The 15,688-nt window shown below is 41.3% G+C and overlaps 1 protein-coding gene across 1 annotated transcript in view; it reads left to right on the top strand.

The window, feature by feature from the left end:
* The window catches only part of dpys (dihydropyrimidinase), a 68,779-nt gene extending 53,451 nt beyond the window's left edge, over nucleotides 1-15,328 (top strand). Inside the window, exons 7-9 of the mRNA XM_072274934.1 lie at nucleotides 9,066-9,208; nucleotides 10,130-10,337; nucleotides 12,689-15,328. Of these exons, the coding sequence (XP_072131035.1) occupies nucleotides 9,066-9,208; nucleotides 10,130-10,337; nucleotides 12,689-12,736 (399 nt within the window). The 3' untranslated portion in view covers nucleotides 12,737-15,328. The remainder of the gene's footprint in view (nucleotides 1-9,065; nucleotides 9,209-10,129; nucleotides 10,338-12,688) is intronic.
* Nucleotides 15,329-15,688: the final 360 nt, after the last annotated feature.

The raw sequence follows: 15,688 nt of genomic DNA, 5'->3' as shown, positions 1-15,688 counted from the left end.
AAAGATCACTATTTTAACATAAGGAGTCATACATTTTAGGCAGCTGAAGTGAAGTATTTTCTCAGAGGTTTATGAATATGGTAAATTCCAGAAAATTTAGACAGATTGGGATCAGGACATTTTGGCCCAATTAAGTGGTTGCCCCAATTAGCCAAAGTTTCATGGAAATAGTTGAAAAAGTGTAAAAAAAAGACAAACTACCATTTAACTGAGTAACAAACTATGTATTTAAATGAAATACAGAACAAATTAGAACACTACCAATGCTATTACAGTATCATAAAACTATATTAGCTCCTCATACTTATTGATGGAGGAATTAATCCACTGTATGCTGCGTGTTCTTTTGATTGACTGTAAATGAACAAAATCAGCACAGTCACCTACTGCAGATAACAGACAGCCATCATACAATGCTTTCAACAACTGCTTCCTTCAAGTCTTCATTTTCATTGTAATATTCGAGATTATTGTCAATAACTTCAAATTCTTCTTCGCTCTTACCTTGCTGAAGTAGTCAAATTGTTTCATTTTCACTCCCAGTCATTTGTGGCATCTCTAAACCTGGAATGCTTGAAACCACACAGTGAGCAAAACAGCTCTGAATTGTCTTGCTGCTTACTTCTTGCCAGCTTTCAGTGACAAGAATCACTGCTTTTTGAACACAATCACATACAAGTAACTTCATTTAAAAACTGTTCCCTTTAAGCACTGTGTAATGTCTAATGACCAGCAAGTGAACATGATTGACACTAGTTATTAACTGTTTGGCGATAGTCTCCTGTCCACAATAAAGTGTGGCTATTTTCTTGATTAGTTTTTGCCCTTTAAGATTTGACCCAATTAAGTGGCTGCCCTCATTAACTGATGGCTCAATTAACCTGATCGACTATAGGGAGCTTTATTCCTCAAAGGGTGACAGGAGCAAAGACCTTTAGTATTTTAACGGCAGAGGGATAGACAGATCTTTGAAAGCTAGGTGTGAAAGATCACTGGGAATGGGCAGGAATGTGGAGTTGAGGTTATAATCAGATTATCCCTGTTCTTATTGAAGGTGAGACAGTGCCATGAGTTGTGTGGTCCACATCTGAGCCTAATTTGTATGTTTGCTTGTGCTTTCCAAGTAACTGCTTACTTCTATCTTTTATTCAGAAACAAAGACACATACATTGCTTTCTTTCTCCTTATTCTCTTTAATTGCTATTAAATCAATTGATTTATTTACCATGACCCTTTTGAACGAGTAGCTACAGTTATAGACGATTGTTCCAGAGTTGAGTTACAATCACACTGTGGCAGCTGTGGATATAAATAGAAATCCAGACTTAGAAAAACAGAAATTGTCTGAGTAATGGTAGCCACAAAGCCACTGGATTGTCATAAAACCCCATGTGGTTCACGAACTTCCCCTATGAAGAAAATATGCCATTCTTACCTGGTCTGATTGATATGTGGCTTAATTCATATCAAGACCTGTCAATGTGGCTAACTCTTATCTGTCTCTCTAGTTGAGCAACAAAAAGAAATATACAATAAAATATTTCTATTTGTGTGGGTCAGTGGCAAAAGAAGTTAAAAGGAGTTGTAGCATGTGAAAGAGATTACCGGACTGCAGAAAAGTAAGACCACCACTAGTATCCTGTGTGTAATCAATAAGTAACGAGTGCCAACCAAATCCACATTCCTGAATGAATAAATAAGAAAGAATAGGGTGAGAAATACCTGATCTTTTCAAACTGTAATCCCAGTCATTATGGAAGTGTGGGATTACTTTTTGAGTATACTTATGTGATGTGCAACAGACCTTGTAGAAGAGTTTATTTCAGGAATATTATTTCTTGACCACATTGTACGAGTGTTTGGAGGTACTGAAGGAGTCGAGGCTACAGCCTTATTGAGGCTCAGTATGCAGTACGTGGGTAGGAAGAGTGTCCTAATCTTTCATTAAGAATTTTAACAGTTTTACAACTAAAGGTCATGGGTTAAGTGTGAAAGGTGAAAAGTTTAAGGGGAACATGAGGGGAGTCTTCTTCACTCAGGATCGTGAGAGTGTGGAACAAGCTGCCAGCATAAGTGGTGCATGCAAGCTCGATTTTGATGGTTAAGATAAGTTTGGATAGGTGCATGGATGGTAGGGGTATGGAGGGCTATGGTCCTGGTGTAGGTTGATGGAATAGGCAATTTAAATGGTTTGGCACAGACGAGGTGGGCTGAAGGGCCTGTTTCTGTGCTGTAATTTTCTATGAATCTAAATATATTTGTAAGATATATAAAATATATAAAAACAGGCTCGTTTCATGATGTATTTATTAATTTCATTTTCTTTGGATGGCATAATGGCATACCAAGTAAAACTGCTCCCTCATGTCTTCAGCAACTTGGGTTCAATCTGAACATCTGGTGCAGTCTTTGTGGAGTTTACAGACTCTCCATATGACCCTATGTATTTCCACCAGGTGCTCCAGTTCTGTTGCATATTCCTAAGATTTTTGAGTTGGTAGTCAGCCTCATATAGTGGGTAGCGTAGTTTGTGGGCAGTGGAGTGAGCCGGGAGCAGAGTTAAGGCTTAAAGGCTTTGGCTCAATGGGCTTAGGCGGAAACGGGTGAGGCGAGGAAGGTTTGGTATTCATTTTTTGTTGTTATTTGAGGAGAGGGGCAGTATGAGTGTGAGGACAGTTTGTTGTTCTCAGTGCCGGATGTGGGAGGTCCTGGTGTCTCCAAGCCTCCCGGACGTCCACATCTGCGCCAGGTGCGCCGAGATGCAGCTCCTAAGGGACCGCGTTAGGGAATTGGAGCTGCAGCTCGATGACCTTTGTCTGGTCAGGGAGAGTGAGGAGTTGATAGAGAGGAGATACAGGCAGGTGGTCACACCGGGGCCATGGGAGGCAGACAAGTGGGTCACGGTTAGGAGGGGGAAGGGGAAGGGGAAGGGTCAGGTACTAGAGAGTACCCCAGTGGCTGTGCCCCTTGACAATAAGTACTCCTGCCTGAGTACTGTTGGGGGGGACAGCTTACCTGGGGGAAGTGACAGTGGCCGTGCCTCCAGCACAGAGTCCGGCCCTGTAGCTCAGAAGGGTAGGCAAAGGAAGAGGAGGGCAGTAGTAATAGGGGACTCGATAGTAAGGGGGTCAGATAGGCGATTCTGTGGATGCAGTCCAGAGACCCAGATGGTAGTTTGCCTCCCTGGTGCCAGGGTCCGGGATATTTCTGATCGTGTCCAAGATATCCTGAAGTGGGAGGGTGAGGAGCCAGAGGTCGTGGTACATACAGGTACCAATGACATAGGTAGGAAAAGGGAAGAGGTCCTGAAAGGAGAATATAGGGAGTTAGGAAGGGAGTTGAGAAAAAGGACTGCAAAGGTAATAATCTTGGGATTACTGCCTGTGCTACGTGACAGTGAGAATAGGAATGCAATGAGGTGGAGGATAAATGCGTGGCTGAGGGATTGGAGCAGGGGGCAGGGATTCAAGTTTTTGGATCATTGGGACCTCTTTTGGCGCAGGCGTGACCTGTACAAAAAGGACGGGTTACACTTGAATCCAAGGGGGACCAATATCCTGGCGGGGAGATTAGCGAGGGCTACTGAAGTGACTTTAAACTAGAATGGTTGGGGGGGTGGGAATCAAATTAAAGGGACTAGGAGAGAGGAGGTTAGTTCACAACAGGGGGATGGGAACAAGTACAGAGAGACAGAGGGGTGTAAAATGAGGGTAGAAGCAAAAAGTAGTAAGGTGAAAAGTAAAAGTGGCAGGCCGGGAAATCCAGGGCAAAAATCAAAAAGGGCCACTATTCAACACAATTGTATAAGGGCTAAGAATGTTGTAAAAGCTAGCCTGAAGGCTTTGTGTGTCAATGCAAGGAGCATTCGTAACAAGGTGGATGAATTAAAAGTGCAGATTGTTATTAATGATTATGATATAGTTGGGATCACAGAGACATGGCTCCAGGGTGACCAAGGATGGGAGCTCAACATTCAGGGATATTCAATATTCAGGAGGGATAGACATGAAAGAAAAGGAGGTGGGGTAGCATTGCTGGTTAGAGAGGAGATTAACGCAATAGGAAGGAAGGACATTAGTCGGGAGGATGTGGAATCGATATGGGTAGAGCTGCATAACACTAAGGGGCAGAAAACGCTGGTGGGAGTTGTGTACAGGCCACCTGACAGTAGTAGTGAGGTTGGGGATGGCATTAAACAGGAAATTAGAAATGTGTGCAATAAAGGAACAGCAGTCATAATGGGTGACTTCAATCTACATATAGATTGGGTGAACCAAATTGGTAAGGGTACTGAAGAAGAGGATTTCTTGGAGTGTATGCGGGATGGTTTTTTGAACCAACATGTCGAGGAACCAACTAGGGAGCAGGCCATTCTAGTCTGGGTATTGAGCAATGAGGAAGGGTTAATTAGCAATCTTGTCGTGAGAGGCCCCTTGGGTAATAGTGACCATAATATGGTGGAATTCTTCGTTAAGATGGAGAGTGACATAGTTAATTCAGAAACAAAGGTTCTGAACTTAAAGAAGGGTAACTTTGAAGGTATGAGACGTGAATTAGCTAAGATAGACTGGCAAATGATACTTAATGGGTTGACGGTGGATACGCAATGGCAAGCATTTAAAGATCGCATGGATGAACTACAACAATTGTTCATCCCAGTTTGGCAAAAGAATAAATCAGTGAAGGTAGTGCAGCCATGGCTGACAAGGGAAATTAGGGATAGTATCAATTCCAAAGAAGAAGCATATAAATTAGCCAGAAAAAGCGGCTCACCTGAGGACTGGGAGAAATTCAGAGTCCAGCAGAGGAGGACAAAGGGCTTAATTAGAAAAGGGAAAAAAGATTATGAGGGAAAACTGGCAGGGAACATAAAAACTGACTGTAAAAGCTTTTATAGATATGTGAAAAGAAAAAGATTGGTTAAGACAAATGTAGGTCCCCTACAGACAGAAACAGGTGAATTGATTATGGGGAACAAGGACATGGCAGACCAACTGAATAACTACTTTGGTTCTGTCTTCACTAAGGAGGAGATAAATAATCTTCTGGAAATAGTAGGGGACAGAGGGTCCAGTGAGATGGAGGAACTGAGGGAAATACATGTTAGTAGGGAAGTGGTGTTAGGTAAATTGAAGGGATTAAAGGCAGATAAATCCCCAGGGCCAGATGGTCTGCATCCCAGAGTGCTTAAGGAAGTAGCCCAAGAAATAGTGAATGCATTAGTGATAATTTTTCAAAACTCTTTAGGTTCTGGACTAGTTTCTGAGGATTGGAGAGTGGCTAATGTAATCCCGCTTTTTAAAGAAGGAGGGAGAGAGAAACCGGGGGATTATAGACCGGTTATCCTAACATCGGTGGTGGGGAAAATGCTAGAGTCAGTTATCAAAGATGTGATAACAGCACATTTGGAAAGCGGTGAAATCATCAGACAAAGTCAGCATGGACTTGCGTAAGGAAAATCATGTCTGACGAATCTCATGGAATTTTTTGAGGATGTAACTAGTAGAGTGGATAGCGGAGAACCAGTGGATGTGGTATATTTGGATTTTCAAATGGCTTTTGACAAGGTCCCACACAGGAGATTAGTGTGCAAACTTAAAGCACACAGTATTGGGGGTAAGGTATTGATGTGGATAGAGAATTGGTTGGCAGACAGGAAGCAAAGAGTGGGAATAAATGGGACCTTTTCAGAATGGCAGGCAGTGACTAGTGGGGTACCTCAAGGCTCAGTGCTGGGACCCCAGTTGCTTACAATATATATTAATGACTTAGATGAGGTAATTAAATGCAGCATCTCCAAGTTTGCGGATGACACGAAGCTGGGCGGCAGTGTTAGCTATGAGGAGGATGCTGAGAGTATGCAGGGTGACTTGGATAGGTTAGGTGAGTGGGCAAATTCATGGCAGGTGCAATTTAATGTGGATAAATGTGAGGTTATCCACTTTGGTGGCAAAAACAGGAAAATAGATTATTATCTGAATGGTGTCCGATTAGGAAAAGGGGAGGTGCAACGAGACCTGGGTGTCATTATACAAAAGTCATTGAAAGTGGGCATGCAGGTGCAGCAGGCGGTGAAAAAGGCAAATGGTATGCTGGCATTTATAGCAAGAGGATTCGAGTACAGGAGCAGGGAGGTACTACTGCGGTTGTACAAGGCCTTGGTGAGACCACACCTGGAGTATTGTGTGCAGTTTTGGTCCCCTAATCTGAGGAAAGACATTATTGCCATAGGGGGAGTACAAAGAAGGTTCACCACATTGATTCCTGGGATGGCAGGACTTTCATATGATGAAAGACTGGATTGACTAGGTTTATACTCTCTGGAATTTAGAAGATTGAGGGGGAATCTTATTGAAATGTATAAAATCCTAAAGGGATTGGACAGGCTAGATGCAGGAAGATTGTTCCCAATGTTGGGGAAGTCCAGAATGAGGGGTCACAGTTTGAGGATAAAGGGGAACCCTTTTAGGACCGAGATTAGGAAAAACTTCTTCACACAGAGAGTGGTGAATCTGTGGAATTCTCTGCCACAGGAAACAATTGAGGCCAGTTACTTGGCTATATTTAAGAGGGAGTTAGATATGGCCCTTGTGGCTAAAGGCATCAGGGGGTACGGAGGGAAGGCTGGTACAGGGCTCTGAGTTGGATGATCAGCCATGATCATACTGAATGGTGGTGCAGGCTCGAAGGGCCGAATGGCCTACTCCTGCACCTATTTTCTATGTTTCTAGTGTGGTTGACCGGGAGAATATGGGGTTTGCAAAATGGAACAGGTATAGCTGATCATGCTGACTCAGTGGGCTTGAGTACCTGTCCCTGCTGCATATCTTTCTGAGTCTTGATCTGAGCTTTAATTTACATTGACTGAATTATAATTTCAGCCCATCAGAAGAGTCACACTGGAAGTAACTTGAAAAATGTGTAGCTTAGGTGGTTGATGGTTAGGTTGACTTGTTCTTCGTTTTTGGTGATCCAGTTGCAAGTGTTTTGTCACCATACGAGGAGACATCATCTCGTTGTTAACTTGATGAAGTTTAAAGACCATAACAGCACATTGATGATGTCTGCTGGTATGGTGACTAAACATTTGCAAATGGATTTCCACAGTTGGAGAACAGCTCAACCCAAGAGTCACACTTTTTAAATTGCCAAGTTGGTCGACTAAATAGTTTGAAGAAATTCTTTGTGCTTTTTAATAATTAACAGGAAATAGTGTTATACAGTGGCATGCAAAAGTTGGGGCACCCCTGGTCAAAATTTTTGTTACTGTGAATAGTTAAGTAGAAGAAGAACTGATCTCCAAAAGTCATAGAGTTAAAGATGAAATCTTCTTTTCAACATTTTAAGCAAGATTAGTGTATTATTTTTGTTTTGTACAATTTTAGAGTGGAAAAAAAGGAAAGCAGCACCGTGCAAAAGTTTGGGCACCCCGAGAGATTTGAGCTCTCAGATAACTTTGACCAATGTCTCAGACCTTAATTAGCTTGTTAGGGCTATGGCTTGTTCACAATCATCATTAGGAAAGGCCAGGTGATGCAAATTTCAAAGCTTCATAAATACCCTGACTCCTCAATCCTTGTCCCAACAATCAGCAAGCATGGGCTCCTCTAAGCAGCTGCCTAGCACTCTGAAAATTAAAATAAATGATGCCCACAAAGCAGGAGAAGGCTATAAGAAGATAGCAAAGCATTTTCAGGTAGCCGTTTCCTCAGTTCGTAATGTAATTAAGAAATAGCAGTTAACAGGAATGGTGGAGGTGAAGCTGAGGTCTGGAAGACCAAGAAAACTTCCCGAGAGAACTGCTCATAAGATTGCTAGAAAGGCAAATCAAAACCCCCATTTGACTGCAAAAGATCTTCAGGAAGATTTAGCAGACTCTGGAGTGGTGGTGCACTGTTCTACTGTACAGCAACATCTGCACAAATATGAGCTTCATGGAATAGTCATCAGAAGAAGACCTTTCCTGCATCCTCACCACAAAATTCAGTGTCAGAAGTTTGCAAAGGAACATCTAAACAAGCCTGATGCATTTTGGAAACAAGTCCTGTGGATTGATGAAGTTAAAATAGAACTTTTTGGCTGCAATGAGCAAAGGTATATTTGGAGAAAAAAGGGTATAGGACTTCATGAAAAGAACACCTCTCCAACTGTTAAGCATGGGGGTGGTTTGATTATGCTTTGGGCTTGTGTTGCAGCCAGTGGCAAGGGGAACATTTCACTGGTAGAGGGAAGAATGAATTCAATTAAATACCAGCAAATTCTGGAAGCAAATATCACACCATCTGTAAAAAAGCTGAAGGTGAAAAGAGGATGGCTTTTACAACGGGATAATGGTTCTCAGCACACCTCAAAATCCACAATGGACTACCTCAAGAGGCGCAAGCTGAAGGTTTTGCCATGGCCCTCACAGTCCCCTGACCTAAGCATCATCGAAAATCTGTGGATAGGCCTCAAAAGAGCAATGCATGCAAGATGGCCCAAGAATCTCACAGAACTAGCAGCCTTTTGCAAGGAAGAATGGGCAAAAATCCCCGAAACAAGAATTGAAAGACTCTTAGCTGGCTACAGAAAGTGTTTACAAGCTGTGATACTTGCCAAAGGGGGTGTTACTAAGTACTGACCATGGAGGGTGCCCAAACTTTTGCTTCGTGCCCTTTTCCTTTTTTGTTATTTTGAAACTGTAAAAGATGGAAATAAAAAAGTAATCTTGCTTAAAATATTAAAGAAATGTGTCATCTTTAACTTTATGCCTTTTGGAAATCAGGTCATCTTTTATTCGCTTAGCTATTCATAGTAACAGAAATTTTGACCAGGGTTGCCCAATCTTTTGCATGCCACAGTATATGGTCTTTTAAATTAGCAGTGTTGTGAATGAGCACAAAATGCAGATGTCCACTGATCTCAAGTGATTTGTAGTCAGCAGTATAACTCCTGTTTTTTAGCAGTGTTCTAGTTCCAAGTCTGCAATACTTCCAATACAATTGCTTGTCATAATGTATTGCAAGTGGTTTGTTTAAACCCTGCAAATTATCACAAGATCTCTAATTTCTCCCTTTTTCTTCCAGCACAGTGGTAAAATGGATGAGAATAGATTTGTGGCTGTGACCAGCACCAATGCAGCAAAGATATTTAACCTTTATCCCAGAAAGGGGAAAATAGCCAAAGGCTCTGATGCTGATGTTGTTATTTGGGACCCAAATGTTGTCAGGTAACATAGCAGCCTTTTTGGTAAAGGGTAGACCTTCTCTTTCCAAAAACCTCATTTGTCAATGTTTCTGAGCTAGAAATTCCTGTGTTGATTCCATTTTCAAGTACCACTGTCAATGTCTGCTAAGAGTTCAAATTTATATCAGTAGTTTTGCTATATTAATCATTTTCTGATGTCTCATCAAAAGAATTTAATTGTCAGCAATCCCGTGTCCCTCAGCCTGCTGAGAAGAGAGAAGGTGAAAGGCAGGTGCTGCATCTTTTCCTATACCAGTGATTCCAGGAGGAAGTGGTGGTGTAGATAGATGTACAGTATGTATAATGTTTATGTTTTCTGAATTATAACCATTATTGTTTCTTAATTTATTGAGACACAGCGCAGAATAGCCCTTCCAACACTCTGAGCCACGCCACCCAGCAACCCCTGACTTAACCCTAGCAATCAGAGGACAATTTAGAATGACCTACCAACCAGTACATCTTTGGATTGTGGAAGGAAACCAGACAAAACGCATGCGGTCACGGGTAAAACGTACAAACTCCCTGCAGACAGTGATGGGAAATCCTTGATGATCCTTGCTTTCAATAACTGCACATTAACTTTAAGCGATATATGTACAAAGGCACTCAGTTGCCTGTGAACACCAGAACATTTCAATTTTTCACCATTAAACAGAACAGTACTTTTCTATTCTCCAGAGTAGATCACCTAAGTGACAGCTTATTTGCCACTGCCCCAGTTACTGCATTCTTGGATCAAGAGTCAGCAGTGGTACAGTGGTCTCTGTGGTACAAATGCTATCGATACTTCCTCATTAGAACATAGAACATTACAGCACAGTGCTGGCTCTTCCGGCCACAATGTTGTGCTGACTTCATTTGACTGTTGTGATTTTTATAGGCTCTTTCTGTTTTTAAACAGGACTATTTCAGTTAAAACACATCATCAGGCTGTGGATTTCAACATCTTTGAAGGTATGGTCTGCCATGGGGTCCCTTTGGTTACCATCTCACGAGGAAAGGTGGTGTTTGATCATGGAGTCCTACATGTTGTGCCAGGCGACGGAAAATACATTCCACGGAAACCATTTGCAGAATATGCCTTTAAGCGCATTAGACAACGTGATCAGGTCAGTGATTGTTTCCAAGATTAAAAATGTTGATGCAAGCTGGAAATGAACCCTCACTAAGTAGAATATGACACAGCCATTTCCCAGATGTGTAAAATTTCTTCAGCTTGCTCTTTAAGTTTACAACTTTATCTTACTATTACTCACTTTCCAATTTCATCCCTTTTCACTTTGCATCTTTTGTACTGGTTTAGTACAATTCCCGCTACTTTCCCCATTCCACTTCTCGTCCTTTCATAGAAGGATCAATTCACTTGCGTGTTGCTTCACTGCCTCTGATTAAAAGCAATTTTGCCTTGTCAGTAAACTTGTAGTGTCCTATTGTATTGCTATTCACCTTGTCTATGGACAGGGCATAATTTGCTCTTCTTCACATCCCAGGGAAGGGGTAAATCAGCTTGTGTATTACGTACCTCCTAAATGACATCAGTAATAAAAACCCGGAGTTTATCTTGGGTCAAATGTGGTGTCTTCGCCGTTCCATTTCCTTTCAGTATTTGGACTGGAGGGACAGAATGGTTAACTTCTTCAGAGGCATGGAATGTAGGCCAAAGCTGGGGAATTTAAATTGAAGTATTTTACAAAAAATTGAACATTTAAAAAACACTAGCATTAGTAATGGATTATTGTATAAATCTGAAAAATCCATGTGTTTCACTGGTATTCCTCAGGAGAAACTGGTGGTGAGCTGCTTTCTTGAACCTCAGCACCCATTTTTGTAAATATGCACTCGCAGTACTGGTTGGTAGGGCGTACCAGAACTCAGACCCAGGGACAGGAAAGGAAAGACCACATATTTACAGGTCATGATATTATACAACCTGGAGTGGAACAAGCAGTCAGTGGTATTCCCATGTGCTCCTAAACCTTGTCCTCAGAGCTAGAAGTCATGGATTTGGGAGGTAACTTCAAATATGTGTCTGCATTGTTTTGCTATCAAAATTCTGCCTTAATGTGCATGCTTCCCGCAATCTATCCTGAATATTAGCCTTTATATAGACTGGAAAGGGGAAAATAATGTCTTTGTGCTAGATGAATTAGTAGTTTTCTCTTGAGCAGCACTGATCCCTTCTGCTTCTTTCAAACAAGATATAAAAACCAATTGGACAATGATTAGCCAGTAAATTAGGGCAGACGTTATGTAGGGTATATTACCCTTTCACTTTTGCGTTTCACTCTTCCTCTGCTTGTTGTGAATGTGCTATTTAATTAAGACTAATTGAGGTCAAAACTGCTTTTGATTTTGCACAATTGACACTGAATAGACATCACAGGATGTAATATTAACTCCCTACATTAGATGTATGCTGATCAAAACCAAGCAATGGAGCAGTTAATCTTAGGCCTTCAAATTACTCACTCTGATCCCATACCCATACAATACTCCAATTTTAAAAATGCAGGAAGGAGTTTCTGATAGCAGGTGGAGGAAGGGCAGTGGTAAATCAAAGATGTTTTCATTTTTAAGTTTCTTATGAGGACAAGGAATGCCTTAAAAACCCCTTAACCTGGGATTCTCCTCTTACATCTCTGCCTATTCAACAATGATGATCTCTAGGTATTTCTGCTCCATAAGATTCCCTCCAGATATATGGTGTAGATTTCCACAGGAATCTACACCATATGTACAGGGCTCTGGCTTTTTGAATTGCTGACCAGAAAGTGGATCTATCCATGGCGTTGGGAAAAATCCTTTCAACCGGGTCCTGATCATTATGACTCACAGATGTCTTCAACCCCAAACACGCTGGTTGCTTTGAAGTTTCATACACTCACCCATCCCATTCCACCCCCACCAACCACTTTGAAAGCCAAGCCCTTAAAGGCACCGTGTCCCGCTGCTATGTTTGTGTTGGGAGTGCTTGATTATCTCCATTATTTACATCTTTCATCGCAATACAACTCTCGTTTCTGTCAAAGATAACGTTGTAACATTGAAACAGAGAGCTGCTAGTCTTCCACTCTTGTTTGTTGCTGGAGTGACCCGTGAGATACTGAAGTGTTGGGTTGTGGATGGTAGATTTCTGATGGAGTCTAGATCAAGGTCTCTTTGGGGGCTTTGCTAACCCTTGGATGGTGGGGGGGAAGGGGAGGGTTGATGCTTTTGCTGCCGCTTGTGCGTGGTAGGGGGTGCTTTAGGGCTCTGATGTTTCTGTCATTCATTCATTGGAGTTTTTTCTGATTCGTGGATGTCTGTGAGGAGGAAGAATTTCAGGTTGTATACTGTATACATTCTCTGATATTAGATTGACCCATTGACTCTCTTTTCCATCAAAGCTAACTTTTAAAATAGCAGTAATTCTACTCCCATTGATGGGTAACCATGTTAACCATTGTTTTTAAAAAAACAGGTTTGCCAGCCCAAGCCAGTACAGAGAGAGCCCTACATGGGCGAATGAGCACCACTGCCCTGTAAAGACAAAGAGACATGAATACACCAAAGATTTTCCTGTCTGAAATATATCATCTGTTAATAAATTGCAATTGTTGCTCCAGCAAGTACTAAATGCTTTTGCAGTTTGAAGCACAAATGATTTTGACTGAAGATTTATTGTGTGTTTGCCTTTATTTCCCTGGAGAATCCACTGCATTGAATCAGTTCTTGAGAGATGATGGAATTACTAAAAAGAAGTTTGTCTACTGTACAATATACAAATCATTATGACTGGATGCAAAACAATGGTGAAATACTCAGCAGGTCAAATAGGATCTATGGAGAGGGATGAAGCACAAGAACACAGATGCTGAAATTTTGAGCATAAATCAAACAGCTGGAATAATTCAATGTGTTAAGCAGCATCTGTAGAGTTAAAAGGATGGTTGACATTTTGGGTATAAAACTTTGAATCGGCACACAGTTTCAATTGATCACTTCTGCCTTCCACTCTAGCAAAAACATTTGTGCAGTGCTGTCCTCCTTCCTTCCACTTTTCACTGGATATTGTCTATTTTTAACATTTTCTAGTTTTACCAAAGGGGCATTGATCTGAAATATTAATTCTACTTCTTTCCATGGAACAGAAAAATATCTGCTGGAAAAACTCAGCCATTCAATTAGCATCTGTAGAGACAAAGGGTAGTTGATGTTTTAGACTGAGAGCAAAAAGTAATTTACATAAACAATGAATAAAAGAGGTCCCATGTGGCCCCGCTCGTCCCAGGCCTCCAGTCCGAGAATGGACCTTTAACCATCACCTTCTGCTTCCTATCATTGAGCCAATTCTGAATCCATCCTGCTAGCTCTCCCTGAATTCCATGCAACCTCATTTTCCAGATCAGCCTGCTATTTGGGGTCTTGTCTTACTAAACTCCATCTAGACAACATCCACTATCCTATCTTATTCTGTTCCCTTAGTTATTTCTTCAAAAATCTCCAAAAGATTCATTAGGATTGACCGCCATGCACAAAAACATGCTGACAATCCTTGATCAGGCCTTGACTATCTAAGTGATCTCTTCCCTCAGAATTTCCTCCAGTAATTACGCCACAACTGAAGACAGGATCACTGGCCTGTAGTTCCCAGGCCTATCCTTGAACAATGGATCATTATCCACCCTCCAGCTTTCTGGAACTTCACCAGTGGCTAATGATGAAGCAAATATCTCTAAAGGGCCTCCATGATTTCTTCCCAGACTTCTCTTAGGATCTGTCCTTGCACCTGGTCAAGCCCTGGGGTTTGCTCTTGTTAATGTACTTCAAGGCCCAAATTCCTCTTTCCTTGTTATACATAAATGACCCAAGACCTTGCTACTTATTACCCTCATTTCATTGGTATCCATGTTATTTTTCTTAGTACACACTGAAGAAAAATATATATTAAACATCTCAATCATCTCCTGCAGCTCCACATAGAAGCAGCCATGATGGTCTTTAAGAGGACGTGGACCTTCCCTAGTTACTCTTTTGCTGTAAATGTAACTGAAGAACCTCTCAGGATAATCTTTAATCTTGCCTGCCAAATCCATCTTGTCCCCAATTTTTCACCTCCTGACTTCCCTCCAAAGCCTGGTGTTTTATCTTTTTATATTAATAAAAAGGACTCCGAATATGACTTTTTTAAAAGCCTCCCACTTGTCATCTGTTCCTTTGCCTTTAAATAGAGTCAGCCAGTTGACTCCAGTCCTAATGCCCTCAAAGCTGGCCTTACTCTTGTGCACGACTTTAACTTGTGACCTGTTCTATCTTCCTCCATAACTCATTTAAAACTGATAGAATTGAGATCACTGGACCCAAAATTCTCCCCAACTGTCACTTTTGTTACTTAGCCTGCCTTGTTCCCCAAGAGGAAATCTAGTATTGCTCCTTCCCAAAGTAGGTGTTCTATATATTGTGTGAGGAAACTCTCATGGACATACCGCCTACAGCCTGCTCCACCAGGCCCTGTAACAAGTAAATTGAAGTGTAATGAGTCTTTACACTATTTCAGTTTGAGTTTCAGTGATATTATTTGGCAACACTCTTCTAGACTAAAACTTTGTTAATACCAGGAGATTTACCTTGAGTTTGCCGCTGACCAGGAAATCAAGGGGTTTCCATGCTTGAGAAAAAATGTCTCTATTTTCAGCCTTTACGTTTGCTTCCTTCACGTCAATATATATTGGGTTTCCAACTTTGTACAAAACATAAGATCAGTTCCATAAAGTGCTATCTTTGTGCTTAACTTTGTTCTTGGGTCTTATGTACATTTGTCATGTGTATGTCTAAATGAGCAAACGTTGGTGTGATTAAAACACGCTTACCTGATATATTGCCAGATTTATACCTTGCCAACACATCGTCAAAACCAAGCTGGAGGATTATTAAGTGAATGGGTTCTTCTGATGCATTAAATTGTGGTAATAATATACTTTGACTTTCATAGATTCCTGGAGTAATAAACTGTGGCAAAGAATTTAAATTCTGATAGGTATCTATTTATTCTAATTACCCTGGACCTGTTTTACATCAAAAATATTTGTTGAATATGCCATCCATAAATCCAATAATTTGCCTTAATAAATATCTGTTTGATATCTTTCCTGAAGTGCCTTGTGATTTCAATATACTTTGGAAATACTTTCACATGTCAGATATAATTTGTACAAAACAGTGAACAGCATTGCCAGCCAGTGGTGTAGTGGCATCTGCACCGGACTTTGATGCGAGTGGTCCTGGGTCAAATCCTGAGGGCTCCTTGTAGGCTTTCCATTTGTGCTGGATTGAGTGTTGAGCTAGCACCAGAAGAGCAAAACAGACAAATGCTAAACAAATGGCAAGGTTGCCACCCGATGCGCCACAAGGTGTGGAGAGCAACGAGAAGTGAACAGCATGGAATTAATTTTTAAATAGGTCACAAACAGTGGTGGGTACT

This window comes from Mobula birostris, chromosome 1 (assembly GCF_030028105.1).
Source record: "Mobula birostris isolate sMobBir1 chromosome 1, sMobBir1.hap1, whole genome shotgun sequence".
NCBI classification, from domain to species: Eukaryota; Metazoa; Chordata; class Chondrichthyes; order Myliobatiformes; family Myliobatidae; genus Mobula; species Mobula birostris.
Note: the sequence above shows the minus strand (reverse complement) of the source record. Positions and strands in the feature narration are given on the sequence as shown.